Source organism: Condylostylus longicornis, unplaced genomic scaffold, assembly GCF_029603195.1.
Source record: "Condylostylus longicornis isolate FDR11 unplaced genomic scaffold, ASM2960319v2 ptg000039l, whole genome shotgun sequence".
NCBI lineage: Eukaryota > Metazoa > Arthropoda > Insecta > Diptera > Dolichopodidae > Condylostylus > Condylostylus longicornis.
This window is the reverse complement of record NW_026578008.1, coordinates 1,633,202-1,660,162: the sequence shown is the minus strand read 5'-3', so window position 1 is coordinate 1,660,162 and position 26,961 is coordinate 1,633,202. Positions and strand designations below refer to the sequence as shown.

The 26,961-nt window shown below is 27.3% G+C and overlaps 4 protein-coding genes across 4 annotated transcripts; all 4 read left to right on the top strand.

The window, feature by feature from the left end:
* The first annotated feature begins 4,606 nt into the window (after window positions 1-4,606).
* LOC129609464 (histidine-rich glycoprotein-like) lies at window positions 4,607-18,391 on the top strand. Its single transcript, XM_055521378.1, has 4 exons — window positions 4,607-4,700; window positions 6,155-6,628; window positions 13,394-13,856; window positions 17,959-18,391. The coding sequence occupies exons 1-4, from the start codon at window positions 4,689-4,691 to the stop codon at window positions 18,363-18,365; spliced, it is 1,356 nt and encodes a 451-aa protein (XP_055377353.1). The 5' UTR covers window positions 4,607-4,688; the 3' UTR covers window positions 18,366-18,391.
* Window positions 13,225-13,996, top strand: LOC129609411 (cuticle protein 7-like). The gene is made up of 2 exons (XM_055521312.1): window positions 13,225-13,304; window positions 13,394-13,996. The coding sequence occupies exons 1-2, from the start codon at window positions 13,293-13,295 to the stop codon at window positions 13,871-13,873; spliced, it is 492 nt and encodes a 163-aa protein (XP_055377287.1). The 5' UTR covers window positions 13,225-13,292; the 3' UTR covers window positions 13,874-13,996.
* A 3,005-nt stretch (window positions 18,392-21,396) lies between the features above and the next one.
* Window positions 21,397-21,917, top strand: LOC129609463 (cuticle protein 7-like). The gene is made up of 2 exons (XM_055521377.1): window positions 21,397-21,408; window positions 21,525-21,917. Exons 1-2 carry the CDS (start codon window positions 21,397-21,399, stop codon window positions 21,915-21,917), a joined length of 405 nt encoding a protein of 134 aa, XP_055377352.1.
* Window positions 21,918-24,782: 2,865 nt separating this feature from the next.
* Window positions 24,783-25,574, top strand: LOC129609413 (larval cuticle protein A2B-like). Its single transcript, XM_055521315.1, has 2 exons — window positions 24,783-24,912; window positions 24,989-25,574. Exons 1-2 carry the CDS (start codon window positions 24,901-24,903, stop codon window positions 25,418-25,420), a joined length of 444 nt encoding a protein of 147 aa, XP_055377290.1. The 5' UTR covers window positions 24,783-24,900; the 3' UTR covers window positions 25,421-25,574.
* Window positions 25,575-26,961: the final 1,387 nt, after the last annotated feature.

Sequence of the window (26,961 nt, the reverse complement as noted above, 5' to 3'; positions counted from 1 at the left end):
ATATTTCTTCATAATAAATTTTATAATCAAAAAATTTGAAATTGTTATATTGAGTTTACGCTAACTAATAGTCCGAAATAATAACGTTAAATATTGAATGAAATGTAAAATTAAAAAAAAAAAAAACACAATAATAATAATAAAAATATAAAAAAAAACTTTAACCCTTGAAGACTTCTAAATTGCAATCAAGAAATTATGCAATTATGCAAAATTCGAAACCATTATTTACCTGTCAGTCTTAATTAAACATTTTTTCTTTCTTGGTTTCTTATGTCTTTTTTTCTTAAAAATTCTTTTTTTTTTTGTTGTTTTGTGTACTTGGGTTTTTTCTTGTTTTCTAAATTTTTGATTCCTTCTCATAACTTTAGTTGTTTTTTTTTTGCGAATAAATTTATATAATTGTCGTTTCTGTTTAAGAAAAGTAAAATATCAGAAAAAACAAGTAAAAACGTTTCAGCCGGCATGAACCGATTGAATTATACCCTGCACCTTTCATTGTTGTATAGCAATTACTCAAACCTGTGAAACCATTCTATAGAAACTTCACGGATATGTCTGACCTATAATTGGACACACAACTGCCAAGTTTCATGAATCTAATTTTATTACTTTTCCAAATATTTAAAATAAGCTTTTGGACTTGTATGGGAGCCACTCGAACCTGTCAAGCAATTCCACCAAAACTTCAGAAATATCTTTGACCTATAATTGGACACACAACTGCCAAGTTTTATGAATCTGTCTTTATTATTTTTCCAAATATCTAAAATTAGCTTTTGGAGTTGTATGGCAGGTACCCGAACCTGCCAAGCTATTCCATTAAAACTTCGCAAATATATCTGATCTATAATTGGACACACAACTGCCAAGTTTCATGAATTTGACTTTATTATTTTTCCAAATATTTAAAATTAGCTTTTGGAGTTGTATGGCAGGTACCCGAACCTGTCAAGCAATTCTACTAAAACTTCGCAGGTATATCTGATCTATAATTGGACACACAACTGCCAAGTTTCATGAATCTAGCTTCTTTATTTTTTTAAATATTTAAAGTAAGCTTTTGGACTTGTATAGGAGCCACTCGAACCTGTCAAGCAATTCCACCAAAACTTCAGAAATATCTTTGACCTATAATTGGACACACAACTGCCAAGTTTTATGAATCTGTCTTTATTATTTTTCCAAATATCTAAAATTAGCTTTTGGAGTTGTATGGCAGGTACCCGAACCTGCCAAGCAATTCCACTAGAACTTCTCTAATATATCTGATCTATAATTGGACACACAACTGCCAAGTTTCATGAATCTGACTTTATTATTTTTCCAAATATTTAAATTAAGCTTTTGGACTTGTATGGGAGCCACTCGAACCTGTCATGCAATTCCACTAAAACTTCAGAAATATATTTGACCTATAATTGGACACATGACTGCCAAGTTTCATGAATCTGACTTTATTATTTTTCCGAATATAAAAAATTTGCTGTTGGGGTTGTATGGCAGCCACCCGAACCGGTGCAGCTATCCCATTGTAATTTTTAGAGCATGTGTAGAATATAATTGGACACATGTGTACAAAATTTTAAATTTATAGCTTTATTAGTTTTTGAAATATTTAAAATAAACTCTTTGAGTTGTATGGCAGCTACCCGAACCCGTTGTCCGAATTAGTCCAATAACAATAGGGTTCGTCCTTGGCACAAAAGAAGCAATTTGTGAAAGTTTGGTGTCGATTGCATTATTCGTTTTTGAGTTATCGTGCGATCGGACGGACGGACGGACGGACGGACGGACGGACGGACGGACATGTCTAAATCAACGCAGAATTTTACGCTGAGCAAGAATATATATATATGTCCATACCGCAGGTGACTCCTTCAAGTAGTTACAAACTCCATACCAAAGTTAATATACCCTTCACGAAGTGCAGGGTATAAAAACAGCATGGTAATAAGAAGGTATTATTGATAAAAATTGGAATCATTTACATTATAAATATTTTCAGATGCCCTCCATTTCTGGTATATATACTTATATAAACGAGTACTCGCTATAGATATAACGATAAAGTTGCCAAATTGCAATTCACTATAAACGCAGATATTAAAATTGTATTAGAATTAATTTACAAAAATTGAGTATCAACGCCAATTGAATACTAAAGCAGTAATAACGCCATTTTAGTATAACTCACACGCGAAGTATGTAGATTATGGGGCAGTATTCGATATACAAACTTATTTATTTTATATTTAAATAAATTTTCAAAATATTTAGATATAGGTAAATTGAAAGGACTTTTTTAACTTAATACCACTGAAATCACTGAATCTATATTTGCTCTAGCAAAGAGCCCCTATAGTATCGATTTTGTGGAGGATTCTCAAATGAAAATTTTTATATCTATATCCGAAAACTTTTCAAGAATATTCCATCTTTGATCTGATTTATCTTCAATTTTGGAAAATGCCAATATCATATCCTGGAACCCTCTCGAACAAAACCAAGACACACCAATAAAATATGTTTTCAAACTGCAAAAAATAACATTTTTCTGTCTACTATAATATTACAATCACAAAAAAAAATATACAGACATTGAAAGGTTTGTTTTAAAAAAAAAATTTACTTGCCCTTCCTCTCTTTAGATATAGATGTCCAAGGCTTACTCACTCTGCTAGGAAACGGAACAACGTCTTGAATGAAAATTGTTGTCTGCCTAAAATATCACTAATTCTGCTGCCGTTTCTTCTAGCACCGTGTTGTTTCATATAGATTTAATGGACTCTACAACTCTTCTATATGGAGCGACGCTATACCTTTCTAGCATATCATTTACTATATTACTATCGAAGTGCAACGACTCATATTAATTTTATTCTTCATATCGATAGCCGCCTAGCTAAATCTAAAAAATGGCAATGATCTTATTAAATTGGTTCGAAATTATTCTAAATATTCTAAAGTGAAACCTCGCAAGACTCCAAACTTTTATTCTCTATTCAGCTTTAGATCATCTGTAATACACAAATAAAAGATTTATTACAATATAATAAAAATTTCGATATTCAAATTTTTACAAATTAGTATAATTGCTAACCATTGATTACAACAGTATGGCCACACTACAATATACCATAGTATGCATTTTACAAAAACATAACTTACATTTCTTATATCTAAATTAATATATTGAGAACAATAGTAACAATAATCCAAAAAAAAAAAAAAAGTAAAAACGAAAAGAAAAAAAGCAAAACACGAAATTGTTAAAAGAAGTTAAATATAAAAGTTAAGAGCTCAAACATAATTTTTTTTTTTTTATTTTCTGAGCTGAATTAAAATAACTTATAATAATGGTACAACCAGAATGGAAAATAATAGTTAGATTTTAACTGACAAGCATATCTTGATTTATCAATTACTGAAATTCATGCTTAAAATAATACAAAAATATTTTAAAAACTATTTTTGTTTTTTTTTTTACCAATGTATAAATACATTGTAAGACTATACGTTTACAATTCAACTATAATAATATATGTATATGTAGGTCTATAAAAATAATTTTAGATTCAAGAGAGTTGTTAGTGTTAAATTTAGCTACAATATATACTTACCCAATACCTACAAACCTACTAATAGTTTAAATACCTATAGATACTTATTAAAATATTGGATACAATGAATTGAAAATAATCATAAAAAAATTTAAAAATAAAAATAAGATAGAGAAAAAAAAAACCAAATTAAAACCAACAAAAATCCATGGAAAACCAAACCCAAAAACAGTAAAGGAAAAAATTAAAAATCAGAACAACAACAGCAACAACAAATGAATTCAACACCAAAAAATATTTATATATATATATATAGATAAATTAAACAGCATCTTATTGGAATTGGTATAATTTTTTTTTTTACCAAAATACACCATAAAATTGGTTAAAATAAGCAGAAAAATAATAAAAACAACAATAAGCCAATCGAGAATAAACGAAAACACTGTAATTTTTTTCTATTTTTTCTGCTTTTTTTTGCAAAAGTCATGCGCTTCATTGCAGCACAGACAATTGGTATAGAAAAAACTCAATTGTTAAATTTTTCTTCTTATTATTTTTCAATTTTTCCTCGGTTTTTTTTTTTCTTATTTTCTATAATTTTTACTGCGCGGCCTTAACCAAAGCGCAGCAAAAAAGAAACAACGCAAGAAACACAAAAAAAAACATATTAGATTTATAGCGATCTAAAAGAGTACTAAACGAGCCATCTAAACTTACTAACTTTAAATTTAACTACAATAATAATAGTTAAAGAAAAAGCAATTTAAAAACTCGAAAGAAAAAAATAAAAATTTTTTTTTTTTGTTAGTGGTATCAAGAAGAAAATATTTTGTGTTCCCAAAAATTGTAGAAGAAAAATAAAAGAAAAAAATCTAAAATTAAACTTTAAAAAGAACAGTAAGTGCAAGCAAAAAAAAAAAAACAGAAAAACTCTTAAAGGTATAAAAGTAATCGAAATCAGTTACAATAATGTAGTTTGCATTTGAATCGAATAGAATCAACATACAATAAGTCGCCGAAATCGAAATCGAAAGCCGACGACGACAATTTAGTGAAATTAAAAGAATTTTTTTTTTTTTTGTTATTTCAAATATTAAAAAATTTTCATTTAAAATTTTAACAATGGCTTACAAAGTAAGAAAATTTTCATAAAATTTAATAAATTATCAAAATATTCAAAAAAAAAAAAAACTGACTGCCATGCACTAATTAGGACGATTCGAAATAAACTGAGGATTACCTACGCTTCTTCTTTTCGTTATTTATTATTGTTGAACAAGGCGCAACATTCTAATTTTGTGGAATATTCGTGGTTTTAGTGAAATTTTTTATTGAGAAAATAAAAATAAATTAAGATGAAATACAAATTAATCAATACGATGCCTTGTGACGATATACGATATTTCAAATTGAATACGTGGAACAGTTGAGAGTAGGCTGCGAATGGAATACGGTTTTATAGAGAAATTTTGTTACAAAGAAGTTAAAACCTGTAAATTTAAATGCAAAGGATTTCATATACATATTTTCTTTTCACATAAGAATATAAAATAATCTATCGGAATAATTCAATGAAACTTAAATCCTGTACATGAGTTTTACCTAAGTAACCGTGTTATGAGCTTGAAGTATCATATATTGTTCAACAGAATGTGTTAACGATTGCATTTGGAATTCACCATTTACATTTGAAATTCAATTATTACAAATGAATTTTTACGTTTACACACTCGTTTGTTTCCCATTTAAGGGTATATAATACTCCAAACACTTTCGCAGCTATGCTAGTCTACAGAAGTAATAGAAATCAGTTTCCAAAAATTTATTGCAGTAGATGGCTTTAAATACTTTTATGTGTGAAAAACAAACACTAAATCGTACAAATCAGAGTGTTCCAATAACAAAATACTCCTAAACTACTGCAAATATAATCCCGACTCATTCACTTATGCAGCCTCATGTAGAGAACGAAACCAGTATCGCTTAACGTTATTAATAACGCATCTAACACATTTTAGAATATTCAGAAAATGATTCACTATTTGCAATGTAGATGGGATTGAAATTCGACCTCATTCGTCGAATTCCTAAAACTTATTACGAACGGAATTCTATACCTATAATTTAAAAATTTTCTGAAATTACAACAATTTAATCTTATTTTTTTTTTTTAATTTTTGTTCTCATAACAAAAAAAAAAAGGTGCAACTTCATTTTAAAATAAATTTTATACATGATTTGCAATAAAACAAAACCAAAAAGAATGGATTACAACCTATTACATAACGAATTACCAATTGTTACATAACAAGCAGATTGTAAAACTATTCTTTGCTTGTTCTCTTCTTCTACTCTTTCTTATATAAAAAAAAAATTTTATTATTTATTATGGATTTCGAAAGTATAATAAAGAAACAAAAAATATTTGAACTTTTGATCTTATAAATAAAAAAAAAATTATAAGAAAACAGTTATAACCTCAAAAATTACATAATTGAGAGTTAAGAAATGTACAAGAAAAATTAAAAGAAAATTTTGGAAAATTCAATTAATTTTCATTCCCTTTTCTTTTCTTTTCTATTTTACAGTTTATTGCTACTGTTTTAACATTAATTGCATTTACAACAGCATTACCTGGTGATTATCATCATCATGGAGGACATCATCCTGGTGATCCAGCTGGACCATTATATCATCATGATCCTGCATTATTACATCATGCAGCAGCAGCAGCAGCACATCATATAGAACATCATGCACCACCACAACCATATGATTTTTCATATGGTGTACATGATGGTCATACCGGTGATGTTAAAGATCAACATGAATCAAGTGATGGACATGGTGCTGTACATGGATCATATAGTTTAATTGATCCAGATGGTTATAAACGTACTGTTAAATATACAGCTGATCCACATAATGGTTTTAATGCTGTTGTACATCGTGAACCATTAGGACATGGTCATGTTGCACCAGTACCAGCACCAGCACCAATACCAGTTGCAGCACCAGCACCAATAGCACATCATGATCATTATGATCATCATCATCATTATTAATACGAACGTATATTGAATTGAATTCTTGTATAATATAATGATCAAAGATCATGGTAATGAAAAAATTTTTTTTTCCTATATTTTTGGGAAAATTTAATAATGACCGCTGCCGCCGACGCCTCCTATCATGAAAATGTTAAATAATTATTTTGTTTATGTTTTCGTTTAATTTTTTTTTTTTTAATTTTTTTATTTTAAGGATATTTTTTTATCACTGAGACTACCTTTAATAATTATTATTATGTTATTTAATTATTTTATATATAAAATATGTATATGTATTTTTATATATATATATATAATTTAATTTAATTATTTTATTACAATTGTATTATTTTATTCAAATTAAAATTAGAACTGAGCGAAAAGTATAAGAAAAGGAAAAAAAAACAAAAGGATAACTGCAACAGTTTCCGGAATTATTTTAATAAATTTTTTTTCACAATGTGCATATATGTATGTGTGTGCATATATTTACTTGTATTTGTATGAACATTTATATTTTACTTAGGAGATTTTTTTTATATATATATATTTTATTACTTTCATTTTTAAGCCATCATATGTGATTCTATTCATAAATTTCATTAAAACAACGAGAAGAGAAAAAAAAACAACAACGTGCTTTTTTATAACATAAAAAATAATTTTTTTTTTTGTTTTTTTTTTGTCATATTATATAAATATTTTGTATAAAGAAAGAAAAAAGAAAATTTAAAAAAAAAAATTTGAATTTAAATTAAAGAAATTTATTGAAATTTAAAAATATTTTTTAATTTATTTTTAATTATTAAAATTTTCCCCAATTTTTTGCCCAAATCGCATGATAAAGTGCAAGTATAAAGCTAAGAACCGGAAGTATAAATGAAGGGTAATAATATTATGGTTAATCAACTATACATATAGAATATTTTAACGGAATAACACTGAGCAACGCAAATTTATCCACATATTTTTAATTGCAAAGAGAAGGTTGTTAAAAGAATCTCATTAAATACCAATTTTTTCCTAACACACTATGATCTAACTCATGTTCAATAAATAAATTAAATTTTCAAAAATTACATATAATAGCTTCCTTGCACCACTATAAGAACTAACAGGAAAATTTCCTACCGAGATGATATAAAAAGAAAAAATAAAAAACCCATTCCCTATAGTCAACAAAAGTTAACAAATTTTTGTGTCAACAAAATTCAAACTAAGAAGACGATCAGTGATTTTGTTGAAAATTTATTGTGACTTAAAAGTAAAAAAATGATGGATCCGTAAAGAGATATAATGTTAAGGAACTAGAAATTTCCATATAAAAACAGATATCTTGTACCAATAATGTGCAATGTTAATGTGCAATTGGTTGGAAATTTTTAAACCCCAATTTGATTTGTAGATTTCAAGGGAACCGGTAGGAGTAACCCACCGAGCCACCGCAGCCATTCCTGTCTTATTGTAGCCCCCGATGCTCCCATTAGTCTTTGGAACCCATGTCCAAGACAATTGAGGCGCCGAACAGCCAGTACCGGACAGTCGCGAAGGATGTGCACGGTGGTTTCGTCACAGTGCTAACAAAATCTGCACAGGGGGGAGTCAGACTTTCCTCGCCTATACAGGTAGTAAGGAGCATGCCGGAACAAACACCAGCTTATATTTTATGTCACAACTTTCTTTTCTCAGATCCAACAGAGATAAATTAATAAATTTGATATTTTTCTTCTATGGTTCACAGTTATATCAGCAACATTGTCAAGTTATGAATAATTTATTTATTTTTTCAATTGATAATCACTAATTTAAATCGAACTCCTTCATAATAAATTTATATTGTGCATGCATTTCAATTGTAATACGGTATATTCAATAACACTGTATGCGCCTTGACACAATGAAAATTTTTCAAAATACAATAATGCAAGCTTGCACTTATATAGCAACTATAATAAATTTAAGAAAATTTATAAAAAAATTACTTATAAATAAAATATTATTAAAATTGAAAGCAATAAAATTAATTTCTTCATACCTTATTAATTTATTAATTTTTCAACTCAATTAAGATTTTATTTTTTAATATTAAAACATTCGATTAATATTAAATTTTTATGTGTGAGAAATTATAAATTAATTTTGTTTAAAAAAGCCTAAAGGTTCAATTTATAATTTTACAATTCAATTTCTACTCAATTATTATTGACTGCATTTTAAAAGAAATTAGAGAGGTATTGTAATCGTATCAAATTTTTGGAAAATTTTTGAATAATTTTCCTCTAGTGTGCCTTTTGAGTTGTTGTATGTATTTCTGTGTCGATATGTACCACTATTTGCATTCGATTCTTGTATGTTGAATTTACTAAAGTTATTTTCGTAAAAAAATTATATCTTAACGTACTATTCCATAGATTGCAACGCTTTCATTCAACGCTTTCATCGCAAATTAATAAATGCATGGTTCAACTGCTTTTACAACTCTGTTTTTTTCATTTATCGTGATATGTGATGAAGTTTTTACCCGAGTGTAAGTTGTCAAAGTAAAAGCGCAAGAAGTGGAATAATTGGGATACTACCGCGGATTTATCTTAAAACAGTGACGAATTAATTAAATTGAAGTTTTACTGAAAATTAATTTCACACTCTTGAGTTTTGACCATATTATATTTTCTGCGTAAAATTGACTCTTATGACTCGTATGTGCTCTAAGGTGTTATTTCCCTTTTAAAATATAATTAAATTTCTTGAAATTTTACAATTCAATTTTGGACACAAGTACTATTTTTTTTCGGAGGAATTGGATTACATAAAGAGAGGCATTTTCCAAAAACCTAATTTCTAGAGGCAAATTAAAAATTTTTCTAAAGGGACATTAAATAGTGGTTTATTTACCAACTTCAAAATACCTTAACATTCCTATCCTCGCGAAACTAACCTATTATTTCAACTGATCGCTAAATTTATACGATAATATTATTTATTAGTATTTGTTATAGATATAATATTATTTCAGAAATATACGAAATGCTATCGAACATAGCCTGCGCTCACATCACATTAATTTATTCGCTTTTCAAGTGAACAAATATGTCAAAGAGCAAAAAGTAATAATAATAAAGAAGGTTTTAAATATGTTTTTTTTTTTATTTATATTGTGGCGAATAAAATTTATACATTTAAATTTATTAATTAATGAATGTTGCATCTTAATTAAAACTATATTGTGCATAAATATCTTTACAAACTCAATTACTCCAATATATTAAGTTAAACGCACATATACAAGTAAAGCACGTCATTTAAGAACTTCAAAAAGAAATAATGATGAAGCGCTTCACTGGTTTAAAGCTATTTTTTTTTTACTTTTTTGTTTATTTTCATTCTCCTTGTATGTTGGCATTAGCACAGCATTAATTAGGAAGTTTTAATAATATTAAATATATTATACGCGAATATTGGAAGAAGAATGATGGAAATTAAAAAAATTAAAATAATTTAAGAGTTGTAATGAGTTGCATTTAAAATATTTTCAATGACTTCTAATAATATTTTAGATTACGAAATTTTATAAATGTAATAATAAATTCCAAAAATAGAAAATAGTTAATTAAAATTTTTAAATTTAAATTTCACATAGAAAAAAAAGAATATTATAGGAAGATAAAAAAAATTTTTGCAAAATTTACCAAATTATTAATTGACATGCGACATAAGACTGCCATTTCTAATATGTTTGAAATTAAAAAAAAAAATTTTAAAATTCAAAAATTTCGTAAGAAATAAAAATGTTCAAAAATAATGTTAGTATACCTGGAAGACGCCATAGTATAGCGAAATACTTTTTGAACACTTATAAAATATGAAAATTATTTGCAAGTTAAACTAAAAATAAGGGTTAGTTCGCATTTGATATGAAAGCTGAATTAGAACTGAATTTATACAGCTTTACCTGACAAACTTTATGTGTGACATGAAAACTAAAATATCTGAACTTGCAAACTATTGATGTAGCACGTCGAAAACCAAAAAGCAGAAGTTTAAACATTTACAATTTTTTCATTTACAATTTTTTTACATTATGATTTTTTTCCCCCATTATATATCAGTATATATGAATAAAAGCCAAAATGGCGTAGCTCAAAATTTATACAACGTTAAATGGAATACCAAAAAAAAAATTCAAAAACGGTGAGCAGGTGGTTGAGGTCATTACTTAAAAAACGAAAACTATTTCAAAAATTTGCATTTTCTAAAATGTTTTTTTCCTAATAAAACGCAAACATGAATCATACCATTCTGCTTCTGAGCCTCAGAAAAATAGACATAAAAACCACAGAAACCATGTAATTAAAATAAATTTAAAAAAAAATACAATAATTACGGAGATTCTAAGAAGCATTGCTGCAAATCTAGTAAATGTTTCCCTCGTTATAATTTCCATTTGTAAATTGTCACAGGTGTACAGTTGAAGTACAGCGATACATTTACATTTTTTATATTATATCTGTGTTCTTATTGTTCCCAAAATAAATTTTAATGGTTACGAAAGGCAAATCATAAATTTTCTTTTTTTTTTTTTGATTTTATTAAATCAAATAGCTGAGAAGCTTAAAAAATGTAATTGAGAAAGATAAAAATAATTTCGATTTCATTTGAATGTGCTGTAGAATTATAATTTAAATTTGACTTACCCTTAAGCCTATATCAGTTTCCACATTGCATTACCAATTTGATTGCTTCAAATGACATTCCAAAGCGTATATCTAAAAATATTTAAAATAATCAAAAATTATTTAAAGAATTTTTAAAAAATTTCTCAATTTTACTTTGAATATAATTTTTACTTTTTAAATATTTTTTATCCCAATTGATCTTTGTATACAAAAAATTTTAATTTCATATTTTTAACTATTTTACAATAATTGTCTATTATAGGTACATGAAATTGAGAAGAAATAAAAATTATCAATAATAAGCTTTCTTTTATTTCGCTCATAAAAGAAAACCATGAGAAAACCAAAAAAGAACAACAAAAGTAACCATTTTTTTAATTTGCCCTTTGGCAATATACCAAATTAAAAAATCTGATGTGGTCAGCACATAACCGACCGCATTGTGTATTGTCTAGTTAAATGAAAGTGTTACACAATATTATAAAAATGTCTGTTAAATACTTCTTTCCAATTTTTAGGACATTAGTAAGCTTATAGTTAACATACTTAGAAAAATGTAAATTTGGCTCTTAGTAGAGTTTCGCTTTGTGCTACCCGAATTCCCTGAAATGCTCGCCAGTTAGTTTCGGTAACAACCAGAACTCAAATATCAAATTTCAAGAAATTCCATCAATTTGTTCTGTGGATATGATGAAAAATGTAAAATCGGCCCGCAAATCAGTTCTCGAGCCCTGATCTTTCCAAAAAAGTTATATGTTCATTGCTTTAATATGAGGAATTCATATATTAAATTTCAATGAAATCCGTTGATTATTTCTCTTTATATACACAAAAGTGTATGTTTGGCCCGTAGTAAACGGCCAGTTGCTGATGCCTGATTTCTTCCAAAAGTTAGAAATTTTTGCGTATGATCGAGCAAAGCTTATATATGAAATTTCAAGTAAATCGGTTGAATACTTTCTTCAAAATGGTGAAAATGTAAAATCGGCCCGCAAATCCGTTTTCGAGCCCTGATCTTTCCAAAAAATTTATATGTTCATTGCTTTAATACGAGGAGTTCATATATCAAATTTCAATGAAATCGGTTGATTATTTCTCTTTATATACACAAAAATGTATATTTGGCCCGTAGTTAACGTCTAGTTGCCGATGTCTGATTTCTTCCAAAACATACGAATTTTTGCGGACGGTCGAGCTGAGCTTATATATAAAATTTCAAGTAAATCGGTTGAATTGTTTCTTCAAAATGTTCAAAAATGTAAAACAGGCCCGCTAAAAAGTGCAGTTCCCGAGGCGTGATATATACCAAAAGTTGATCGATCCGTGCCATGGTGGAAACAAACTTACATATAAAATTTCATCAAAATCGGTTCAGCCGAACTTGAGATACACGCGTGCACACACAGACCGACAGACGGACAGACCGACAGACCGACAGACCGACAGACCGACAGACCGACAGACCGACAGACCGACAGGTTGCTAAAAATAGTTTATTTACACTTCCCTACTATGGAGAAGTACGTTCCCACCGAAAACTCGATATGCAAAATTTGTTGCCATCACATAACCTACCTATTGTTTACACAATACGGTCGGTAAAAAGACAACCAATAAAAAAAAATAAAATAATAAAGTTGTGTTTTCAATTGACCTTCACATTCGCATTTTAATCCTCGTTAAATCTATACGCTTTACACGCGTTATAATGCTACTTAAAATCTTTTCAGAATCGATAAAAGCTCAAGTCATTCAAATTGCTATTATATCGCGAGTTTAACTATTGAAAAATTTATTTAAAATATTTCTAAAAGATAATGAAAAAAAAAAAATTACAATGTTGCAATAGGAAAAAATTTTGGTATGTACTGAAAGCGGTCAAGAGTATAAAAATACTTGGAATTTAATAAATCAGGTGTAGTTTACCATTGAATCTTATAGAATCAACATTTGATTTTAATTCAATAATTTTAATAAAAAAAAAAAAACAATTATTATTAAAAATGGCATTCAAAGTATGTTCAACCAAAACAAAAAAGGATATAACAAAAAGGATTATAAAAAAAAAATTAATGGAATATTTTTCGCATTTTTTTTTTTCTAGTTTGCAGCTATTTTAGCTTTTGCTACCGTTGTATCAGCTGGTATTTATCATCATGAACCAGTACTTGTACATCATGCACCAGCACATCATACTGAAATAGTACATGCTGCACCAGCTGCTATTTTACATCATGCTGCACCAGTTTTACATTTACATGCTGCTCATGGTGATCATCATCATCATTCACATCATGATGATCATAGTGCACCACAACCATATGATTTCAAATATGGTGTACATGATAGTCATACTGGTGATGTTAAAGATCAACATGAATCAAGTGATGGACATGGTAATGTACATGGATCATATAGTTTAGTTGATGCTGATGGTTTTAAACGTACCGTAAAATATTCTGCTGATCCACATAATGGTTTTAATGCTGAAGTACATCGTGAACCATTAGGACATCATGGACATCATGCACATGTTATTGCAGTACCAGCTCATCATGCTCATGATGGTCATCATCACTTCTAAGAAGTGTTACGATTCTTAATTTTTTTTAAACGATCATTCATCCAAATTATTTGTTTTATTTATTCTATTACACTGAAAAAAAAAATTTAGATAAAAAAAAAAGTATTACAATTTTATTTTTTACGAAATGAAGAAAAAAAACAAAATGTTGAAATTTTAAAAGAAATTTTATGCTTTTTAATTTTTAATATTCAAATAATTTTTGGGGCTAAGCTTTTGACGACCATTAATAATTTTATAGCTCAATTGCATCATACAAAACTCGAATGACCGCATTTAGAATTATGCACCTGCTATAATACAAAATAGAGAATAAAACTGACTGCCCTACATTGAAAATAGATACTATTATTGAAATTGCTCTATTTTAATTAAATTAACAAAAAAATTCAATGATTTGTTAATTTTGTGGCCCTTCTTAATAATATCTTTGATACTTTAATCCAAAACGTAAATTCCATTACCCGAATTCTGTTTTCTAACACTGGTGAATCAACCGAGCAATCTTTACAAAGTTTTTTTATTAATCTAATTTGTAATCGTTTTTATTAATTTATTTTTGTAAGTTTGAAATTCTCCAATACAAAAATTGAGTAAAACAAAAGAATTAAGCGAGAAACTTTTTGTATAAAGCAATGTAGGAATTTTATAAGATTTTACTTCTATTCTGTGATCTTTTAAGACCTACTATAACCTATGTATATGCTATTACTATTTTGTTACGTTTCACGTTTATAACCCTTAACCACACCTCGTGTATATAATCAAATATTGAGAAGGTATCTTAACAGACAACATTCTACTATTACAGTAAATAAAAGACACTCTATCAATGAATTATTCACTCACCCTTATAATGTTCTTTCATTCTTTCTTCTATATAAGTACATTTGATTTTGTGTATTCAACTCTCTTCTGATATTAATGAATTTTGTAATAATAAAACGGCCTTAATGCCTCTACAATGCAGAAAAACTTTATTAAGTGCTCTTATCAACACGATCTCAGAAATTGTTTTCTTAGTAATCGCTGGCGTTTTTTTAATTAATATAATACTTGTATACTTATAAAGGATATATACGACAAATTTAGCAAGGAAACAAAACACAATATATATACGAGATCACGAAGCCTTGAAGCGGAGAATGCCTCATTTCGCTCTATTCGAGTGTAAGGTATCGAGAATGTAACATGAAATGTAAAAATAGAATTTGGTAAGAATGTGTTCCGTGTTCCTTTTCACGTAACTGAAGGAAGAACAGAATCAAGAAATAGAATTTGACAATGGCAGTAGGCATAACATTATCAGAAAATTATGATAAATAGAACGTTTTAAATATACAAAGGCAGTAATACGAAGAAAGAAGATTTCCAAAAATTTAAAACACAGACATACACAAAGACAACTTTCAAAAATTTCAACAATTGGAAGAAACAGAGCAACACGTTTTAAAGTCTGATTTACACTATAATGGTTGGCGGTTAAATGGATAGAAGGCTCAAAAAATGAAAATTTATTATGAACTACATTTTTCTATTTTTATCTACAAAATTCTAATAACAGGTGCTTCAACAACCGATAGATAAATTTATTATAATCCTCTCTTAGAGGTCGAATAATTCAAATAATATGGGACCAAACAAATATTTTTAAATAGAATAGAAAAAAAAATATATTTTGTGTTTCTCTCATTTCTTCTCGTATTTATTTTTTAAACAAGAAGAACAAAAATTTAATTATGCAATCTATTGCAAGAAATCAACCATTAAAATAATTTTAAATTGTAATAATTACCATAATAAAATAAAGCATTTAAAAACCATAATCTACCATAACATTATTGTAATTTGAATTACAAATTGAAAGTAATGGGTTTCTATATTCCAATGCTTTCACCCTAAACCTAAATTGTTTCAATTCTTTTGATTGTTCGAAACGAAAAAAAATGATAAATTATACAATTGTTTTAAGAATTTCAATCTAAATTCCATTCAGTGGAATGAAAATCTATTAAATTAGAATTCAAATATAATAATAAATGGGCTCAGTAAAATAATAAAAGGGCTAAGTTTTTTTCAAAATAAATTGATTTATTAGAAGATACAAAATAATTACATTTCAAATTAGCAAAAAATTTTCCAAAATTTGAATTATTGTAAATAATTTTCTTGAAAACAAAATCCTATTGTTCTTGAATAAAATTATTTTAAAAATAATAAATTAAACTAAACAAAAATATCTCGTCTAACTACTAAGAATAGAAGCATCTCTATCCGGACATATAAAATATTATTAAGTGATATTTGGTTTTCAACAATTCTTCCTAAGATCTAAAATCATTCATTTTGCGCCTGTACTACATAATACAAGTATAGAACACCATTAATTCTAACTTCATATTATTAATATTTTTATATAAACAGAAATGAAGAAGCAATTTGAAGAAGATTTTGTGAAGTCTATAAAATAATTTTATAATACATGCATAAATCCATATAAGGAATCCACGTCATTCTATAAATGAACTAACGATTTTAAACAAGTGGCATTCGATACGATTTATAGTAAAACGAACACTAAAAAATTTTGATATTATAGCTTCTTAGATCCGGAAAATTTTCTCCAAATCGTTTTTCATTTCAGCTGTCGGAAAAATAGTGATAAATTACCCAAAAATTTTTTTCGGAAGTTTTGTCGAAAATCATCTCTTTGAGATCATATATCACAAAAAAATTTCAAAGTGTAATTATGAAAACCGATTCTGAAAGGCAACCACAGAAAAGACTCTTTAGCCTATTTACAAAAGAGATAAAAAAAAATATTTAATTTTAATCGATTTTTAGTTTATTTAACCGTGTACAATAACTAACAGGCTCTGCATAACAAAGATGCAGATATCACGGCAGTTCCTTAATAATATTTCAATATTCCAAATTCAATATATTACTTTTTATAAAATGGAATTAGAATTCTTAAATTTACACTTATTGGAATTTATTTTCAGCTCGCGAAAGTTTGTAGTAGTAAGAACATATATAGAATATGGCCGTCATTATTATTGAGTATCGTTTTCAAAATTTACTCTCTTCAAATCCAAAATGAATAACTATTCTGTGTGAATCGTCTCTTATTTTTCTCAATAATATTTAATTATTTCATTCATAATAAAAATTTTAGGAAATTTACTGATTTCTGAATCTCTTATTCAAATATGAGAATTCCAAGTACATGAATGTTATATACAAATGACGCCTATCAACAATATCAATTTTTAAATAATTACAATACAATATTATTGATTATTAATATACTCTACACAACAATGGGATGCCACACCAAAAAGCCTATATCTAAAGTACCAATTAATATAAGATTTTCAATAATCAGTTAAGAATATCAATTTAATAGATTTGATTTCTTGTTTTGGTTTTTCTTCTTCTTTCTATTAAAAATTTTAATAATGCAAAGGTCACACAAAATATTCATTTGTATAAAGTACCAATATTGATTTTTGTTTTTATTTTTTTTTCGAACATCGAATTTTAATGAATTATTATCGAATTTTTGTAATCAAAACATATTTATAACGAGAATACAAGAATAAAATATGGCACTCTCTTAATATTTTTTTTTGATTGTTTTTCATTACATCTATAAAATTGTCCTTCAAACATCTTGCATTATATAATCCTCCTCCAATCAAACTTTGCAAATAACATAACCAAACATTAATAAGAAAATAAAAAAATTATTAATAATCAATTTTAAAAATTTAACAAAAAACAACAACAAAAAAACCAAAATAAAAAGAAATATCAAAAAATTTACAATTGAATACGTAATTGAAAAAAAAGTTAAAAAATAGTATAAAAGTAACTGATATTCATTAAACCAATTATAGTTTCCATATACGTTTTGTTGAGTTAACAACAACCAGAAGTATCAAAATCAAAAAAAACATAAACCATGTCACTTAAAGTAAGCCTAGATTTTTTATTAGAATTTCGTATAAGCCAAGGATTAATCATTAATATTAATTTAATATAGGTAATCATCACTTTTGCATTAATTTCATTCGTATCAGCTGGTGTTTATCATCATGAACCAGTTTTAGTACATCATTCAGCACCAGTTTTACATTTACATGCTGGTCATGGTGATCATCATCATCATTCACATCATGATGATCATAGTGCACCACAACCATATGATTTTAAATATGGTGTACATGATAGTCATACCGGTGATGTTAAAGATCAACATGAAACAGCTGATGGACATGGTAATGTACATGGATCATATAGTTTAGTTGATGCTGATGGTTTTAAACGTACCGTAAAATATTCTGCTGATCCACATAATGGTTTTAATGCTGAAGTACATCGTGAACCATTAGGACATCATCATGAACATGTTGCAGTTGCTGCAGCAGCACCAGCACCAGCTTTATATATTGCTCATGATGCTCATCATCTTCATCATCATCATTAAGAGCATGTTATTGATAAATCAATATATATATATAGACTGTTTTGTTTCTTCGTTAGTTTTTCTTCCTATTATACAGTATATATTTACATGTATGTATATGTATATATAGAATAAATGAGGAACTCTATCCTATTGACAATCGAATTTTGCTTTTTGACTTTTTTTTTTTTTTGTATGCTTAATAGATTTTATGGTTAGAATTTTTAATTGTTGTGGAAATATTAAATTCAATAAAATTGTTCAAAATGAATTTCTTTTTATTCTATGAAAATATTTTTTGTTTAAATATTCTTATATCTTTGGGCTCGGATTAGAGTACATATTAGAAAACAATAATAGTGATGAAAACACTATACAAGCAACATAAGTAAAGAGCGACTAATTACGCCAGCTTGCATTGAAAATTGCAAATTACCAAATTGAGAATTAAAATGATAATTGTGCGAAAATTTTCTATTTCTAGAACTCTGCAACAATTTCAAATTTTTTACCTCTAAATTTAAAAAACGTTTTACAAGAATTCAGGCTTTTCCAATTCAGATATTGCAGCAAAAAGTTTTTTTCAAATTGTTGAAATTATTGAAAAAAAATGAATAATTGAAGAGTAAGAGGAAATTTGGATTATTTAACCATATTTTTTCAATTATTTTTTAGTACAATGCACTTTGAAAATAATTAATTGAAGCACGTAAGTCCATGGACTCCCAAATTGTTCTCATCAAAAGACATAAGCGAGAAACTCTAAGAAAAAAAAATATAATTGTTTAATTACAGTAATGAGTATGCAAAAAGTATATGATCTTTCTTACTTGTCTTATTGAAATAATAGATTACAAAAACGACTTAAAGGGGAAAACAGAATTGTAGGATAACGCGTCAACTCTGTGATAAATTGCAAGTACTGTTAAGTGATAATTTTTTTTTTGTTAAGAGCTTATTATTTTTTTTTTATATCAATATACTTCGCACTCAACTGTAACACTATAATATTTTAAAAATGACTTAGAACGTTTTAAATTACATGGCAATTACCACACATGGGCATATACAACCTTGATGCCTTTTATCTTAAAAAAAATTGCCATATTATCGCATTTGTTTGTGCAAAATACAAGTGCATAAACAGTTGCATTAACAAAGAACCGAATACTTTAGAAGTTGTATTGCAGCTACCGTTAGGACACATACCCTTTTAACGATGTTATGCAAAATAATGGCCTATTTCATATTCTGTGTCTATTGATAGTTTCATAAAAATTTCGATACTTTCAATAGTTTTTGATTTACAACTAAGTTTGTTGACAGTTAGTTCAAAGACTGCCTCGATATACACAATATTAACAGACGAACGGCTGGATGGACAAACATATTTAAATTTATTCAAAATTCGACTAAATATATAAATATGTAATTCATGTGTATGCAACCTCTATATGCATCTTTCTTGACATATCACACATGTATCAAATGGAGTTTCAGCACAAATAAATTGTATATTCGTATTGTTCAGGAAAAATTAATATTTCTTATAAATTCGAATTATTCTTTGAAAATTCTTTTGTTTCAAAAAAATTTATGTGGAAAAAACATTGCCGAACACAAAACGTATTTTCGGATTTGGAGAAAGTTTTGAATAAAATTATGAAAATGTTCTTTAATTTTTTTAAAATACTTCACTCAAAATTTTACTGACACTGGTAAATTTTTAGTCAATATACCTGAAAAAATTTTATTCTTAGTACAGGTTCACTTTATTTCATTCGAATTCACTAAAAAGTTCTTAGGTTAGTTCTAGTCTAAACAATTGGATAGTTAGATATTAACAGATCTGAATTATTAAATTTCAAGAAGGGAAATTTCTGTTCTCAAACTCTGCTATTCCCAAAAAAATTTACTAGTTCATTGTTTTAAAATATGTATTAAGTTGAAAAATTTAGTTTCAAGGAAGTATATGCGGAAAAACCGTAAGGCTGTACTAAAAGCTCAGTTGCTAACATCTGATTTACTCAAAAAATAGTAGATTATTAAATTAAATTAATCTATAAAATATTTTCTTTATAAATTTTTCGAAATTCTAAAATTGGCCCGTATTGAAGACCAACTTCCCAAGAACTGACATATCCTAAAAGTTATTATCCGTGTAACAAAACCAATATTAAAGTACAGTAGTTAACATACGGACGCATTTTCGCCAAAAACTCGACATGCAAAATTTCGTGCCATGACATAAGCTCCCTTATTAGAATTATAAAATATATGGTATTGAATCGGATTTCCAATTTCTTACCGAATTTTATATTTACTCGAATTGACAAGCCAACTCTAGTAACCGCTTAATCTAAATTGTTCCAAAATAGCCTTAGTCGATATTTTAGGGTGGGCAACATATTTTTTAATTTATCGCATTTATATATTCAAATTACTATATAAATACTTTGCAAAAAAATTGATATATTATAGACGGTATAACAGCCTTAGGATATTGAAATTACTCAATTACAGAAAACGTAAGTCAAAAATATCGAACAACACTCATTCAATCTTGCACTTCAATATTTGCTTATATAAGAATTTATTGGTAAAATTACAATATAAAAATAATTTTTAATACCTTATTAAATAAAGAAAAAAATTTTGCAAATTTCAATAAGACCTTGAAAAATATTTGCAATTAAGTCCTCATAGAATATCATTTAATTACGTTTACATACAAGTGATTTTTTATTAAAAGAGACTCAAAAAAACAGTCATTCATTTTAATCTCAGATTATTCAATCAAACTTGACGTCATTTCAATCTTTCTTTTTCATATTTTCATTTTAGGTACACAAACAATTTAATTTCCAAAACTAAAAAACAAAACAACAACAAATTTCAAAAATTTTTTTTAAAAAATTTTTTTGAAATTTGCAAAATTAGAGAGTATAAAAATGGCAAACACCTTAGATAACGTATGTAGTTTTTCATTGAATCTAATTCAATTAACAACGTTACTTAATCAAATTTAAAAAAAAAAACTCAAAACATAAAAATGGCATTCAAAGTAAGTTCTAAAACTGGATACTTAACTCTTTCTCTATCAGAGAAAACAAAACAAGGATACACACACCTCTAACTCATTGATTGTATTGGTTTATTTTAAAATAATTTATTTTTTAGGTTATCGCTATTCTTGCATTCGCTACCATTGTATCTGCTGGAGTATACCATCATGAAGGAGCTCATCATGCATCAGGTCATTATGCTGCTGCTGATCATCATGAACATCATGATGATCTTAGTGCACCACAACCCTACGATTTTAAATATGGTGTACATGATAGTCATACCGGTGATGTTAAAGATCAACATGAAAGTGGTGATGGACACGGTAATGTTCATGGGGCATACAGTTTAGTTGATGCTGATGGATTCAAACGTACAGTTAAATATACAGCTGATGATCATAATGGATTTAATGCTGAAGTTCATCGTGAACCTTTAGGACATGCTCATGTACCTGCAGCACCAGCACCAGCTGTATATGTTCATGATGCTCATCATCATCATTAGGAAACTACCTTATACGAATGTATATGATTGATTCTTCGGTTGTGATAAAAGTTATACTTATTTTTGTTGTTGAAAATATGAATAAAAAAAAAAAATTTGAAATTTAATTTTTAATATTTAATTACCGCAGTGCACTCTTCGCGTACTCTACTTGTTTATACTATATAAGACTTATTAGTTGTTTATAAAGGACCTCCAAATTCAAGACTTTAAAGATAATTATTATTTAAATATTCATTTATTATTATTAGACCCTATAACTTGAAACTTATTTATTTTCATTCGGTGAATCAATTTACACATTGCTCTCCAAATAATTTTCACTTTTACTCACAATTACATTTTAATAACCACATGAAAACTTTCAACACTATATTGTTTTATTTCTATCTTAATTATTCTATTAAAGTTGATAAGTAATTGATTTAGTGATCAGATTACTAATTCAAATGATGAATTGGATGAAAAAATGACACCCTTAAATGGCAGCAATCAAATAACATCCTGAAAAGGATTATTTTGTATGAATATAAAATTTGCTTCTTGCTCCTTAGAAAAATTAAAACTGGTAGTCGATCACGTTCGATAAAATTTATGTTACAGTCATTGAAAAATATTATTGTTTGAACAAAATCACCGTTTTGTTGGATCATCTTAATTTTAGTAAAGTAATTCGCTATAAATTGCGTTTCGTTCAAATTTCTGCATCTTCGAATCCTCAACGTTAACCTCCTTCTTAACTTTCGCTTGTATCCTTTATATTGCAATATTAAAAATTTTCTCATTGTGCTTATCATATATATCGTTACGTTATATATTATAAGTATTAATTAAAATTATAGGATACCATATAATAACCATAGTATGTAATTGTATAAGAATTCAATCTCTTTTAATTTTTTTTAAATTTTAGCAATATTTAAAATTTACCGTTCCTTTTATGACAGAGGAAAATAACCATCTGAAGCATAGTGTACCATATCCTGTGAATTTTTACACACGTCTCAGCACTAAAACGAAATGAAAACAGCTCACAACTTTTTCATAAATGATTTAAAAAAACTGATAGCAAAACTTTTTAAACTTTGGATACTTCTTAGATAACAACTTCGAATTTAATAGGTACGACAACATCATTGCTATAAAATTTCTGAGTCGATATTGTAGCTTCCATACTGCTTTTTTCCACCACATAAATTTTTTCATCTGTTGTTATTACCTAGGGAACATAAGGGAATAAGAATTTTCTCTGTTTTATGTCAGTCCCTTTATTTTTTTCTCATTTTTTTATTGATCAGCTCTAATTCTTTGGGGAATATTCATCTTCACGTCTCCTTTGGCCTCCCCATACTTCTTTGCCGTTTGGGGTTCCATTCCAGGGTTTGAGTTGCCACTGATGTTAATGGACGTCTTAAAATTCAACCAATTTATTCTTTCTTCTTCTTGCGTAATTTTCTATTAAATCTTGTCTCATCAATACCCATAGTTCCAGCTTTTTAATTCTTAATAGCCAGAATATTTTGAATATAATTTTGAGACATTTATTAATGAAGACCTGTAGCTTTTGGTGCTAACCCTGGACACCAATCACTTTCCGTTTCCGCAAACCAGCACTGACTTAACACAGTGAATATTCTTTTTTATACTGTTCTACTTGTTATGTGATTTGATTTCCACGTTATATGTTCAATGTCCTGCGTTATATGTCTTTATTTTTATCCCCCCCTTTCTGGTTATTGTCCTACCCGCCCACCCGTCAGATTTCTGCCCGTCTAGTACTAATGACAAATATTGAATTCCCTATTAATTTTATCAGTTATCTTGTTTGATCAGATAACATCGGCCGCCTTTTACTCGGCACCTATACGAACTATATTTTGTAAATATTCTTTAAACACTTATTCATGAAGACCTGCGGGTTGTACAGGTCTACATCGCACAGCTACTTCCCTGAACCGTAAAGGAGTACCAAAATCATTCCAACGTTCAATGCTGGCAGCTTCCTTTTCTTCTTACACTTTATCCAATAGTATACAACAAAATCTACGTAAATCAGCTACAACCTATCTGAATGTAGAGTGCATATGATGCTGACAAGATTGTAATTTTTAATTTTCAAATCCTAATTCCTTAAATATTTTACTAAAATTTTAATTAATCAATAAGTGAGCCTTGATTTTTGACGTCGGAAATTACAATATACATATTTTAAAATTCTTTTCTCTGCAATAACCTACATTCTAACATTCTTAGCATTGTCAATGTTTTATCTACTTTCAAAATAATACTGAATTCTTTTAAATTTCCTAAAAATCAACGCTTTTATCATATAATAATAAAATATACCTAATGAGCAATTAATGAAATTTACATACATACATACACATTTATATAAAATTTACGTTAATTTAATGAAATTAATTAAATTGCAATAAATTTATATTTTAATTAATTATAACAAAAAATTTTCTAAAAATTTGCATTTTCATTTATTATCAGCTTATTGTGTACAAATGTTTGTGTGCATGTATAACTCTTTATGTATATAAGAAAGAAACAATTGGTTCCTCAATCATGTCTAAAGCATTATAGAGAGTGACCCTCACTTAACATTTGTACTTAAATCCTCATTAAATAATTCACATTCTAAAATAACGAAAAACAAAATAAAAACTTTAAGTAAAGCTATTGTATTTAATTACGGTAAACAAATTGTATGTATGTGTGTATACTCGTATATTATTGATTAGCTTTATATACCCCAAACAAAAAAAAAAAATTTTATTTTATTTTTTCTCCTTTTTCTTCTTGTAAAATTTTCATTATAAATTTTTTCTTAACTATAAAGCAATAATAATTGGTCAACACGAATAGTATAAAAATAACTGACGTCGTGTAGATCAAATGTAGTTTACCATTGAATTTAATTCAGTTAACAACTAAATTATTAAATTTAGCCAAAAAATCCAAATATAAAAATAAAATGGCATACAAAGTGAGTTCATATACACACAAACAATAAAGGATAACATAATATAATGGAATAATTATAATTTATAATAAAATTTTAGATTATTGCTGTACTTGCATTCGCTACCATTGTATCAGCTGGTGTTTATCATCATGATGATGGTCATCATGCAGCTGTTGCACATCATGGACCTGTTTTACATTATGTTGCTGATCATGGTCATCATGAACATCATGACGATCATAGTGCCCCACAACCCTACGATTTTAAATATGGTGTACATGATAGTCATACCGGTGATGTAAAAGATCAACATGAAACAGCTGATGGACATGGTAATGTACATGGATCATATAGTTTAGTTGATGCTGATGGTTTTAAACGTACCGTAAAATATTCTGCTGATCCACATAATGGTTTTAATGCTGAAGTACATCGTGAACCATTAGGACATCATGCACATGTTATTGCTGCACCAGCAGCTCATTACGCTCACGATGATCATCACGGTCATCATCACCATCATTATTAATAATGGAACTACCAAAATTTATTGACCATAATTAATTTATTTTATTGTGATATATTGTATTTGTAAACGTGTATTCTTGAGTTATTTTAGTCAAATATGCCTAAATTTTTTCTTTTTTCTTGAAAAAAAAATTAATAAATTGAATTAAAATGTACGTATAATTGTTTTGTAATTTATTTAGAATGGTAAATGTATTATAATAGTATTCAATTGTTCTCAAGAAGTTGTCCAAACCAATATATTCTATCACAAGAGGGCGTACTTTAAAGATTAACTTTTAAATGAGTTCAAGTTTTCTAATTGCTTATAATTAATTAAAAGTGTCATATTCAAAGTACCCATGAAGAGTCATAACATTGAAAAATTATCACAAAATTTAAAATTGCTAAGCCTAGCCTCAATTTTATTTCCACAATATTTGAGCTGAACACATAACTTTTAAATTCTTTGCTAGTTTTATTGACTGCCTTTAAAAAATTGATTAATTTAATAATCATTATTAATTTCATTTCAAGTGTCATTATTTAAATGACAGCTTTAAAGTGTCATTATCAAAATTATAAAATTATTATTTAATTTTTCAATTATTTTAAGCATTTAATTATATTATATAAAAGGTAAAGTAAATTATGCACAGACTAAAAACATAATTATTTTTTAATAAATTTGATGAGCCCTTGATAAATAAATATGACAAAGTATTTTAATCCCAACTTCACAGCACATGTGCGGTAACATTCAATATTCTTGTTGAATTTCATATACTCACATATGTTTGTATGTAAGTAGGAAATCATAAAATGATTATGATTGAATATTCAATGTCAAGAATTTTTTTTTTTCCAAAACATACCATTTCGGTGTCTTCAATTAAATTTTAATTAAATTTACAAAAATATACATATGTGAGCCTCTTGAATGTATGAGTGTTTTATTTGATTATGCCGTAATGCGAAAAAAAAAATTTAAAATTGATTGAGAGAAAAATCATTGAAAAACGCTCAAAAGCATAATGATGATTTTGAAAGATGAATAGTGGAATACACAATTTTAATTACAATAAGGAACAGTTAATTGTATTCACATCCGTAAACGTAAATATTGAAAGGAAAAATTTTATAAAAAAAAATTAATTTTGAAAAAAAAATTTATCACTTTTTCCTAATAATTTCAAAATCTTTTCAATTTTCCGCAAAAGATAAGGCTAAATATTATATTGCATATTTCAAAATAATGGCGGCACTATATTGAAAACACAGAAAAAAATGAATTAGATTTTTCAACTAATCGTAATTAGCTGGTTTCAAATTAGGTGTTTTATATAAACAATTAGAAGTATTGACAACTTCTTTAGCTGTTTTAAAATTCACTATTAGCTGGCTCAACTATTTGGAATTAGTTGAATGCAATAATAAAAAGATTAGGTGATTTGTCTACTCATTTAGATGTATTATCTAAAATAAATAGTTGAAAAAGTTCAACTAATTTAATTAGATATTTCATCTAAACATTTAGTTATTTTAGAGAAGAAAACAAAAAAA

Excerpts from the sequence above, each read along its gene's own strand:
- LOC129609464 (XM_055521378.1), top strand. Across the intron at positions 6,629-13,393 it reads ATGATCATCATCATCATTAT|TTTGCAGCTATTTTAGCTTT; the intron begins TAATACGAACGT and ends TTTTTTTTCTAG. Across the intron at positions 13,857-17,958 it reads AGCTCATCATGCTCATGATG|CTGGTGTTTATCATCATGAA; the intron begins GTCATCATCACT and ends CATTCGTATCAG.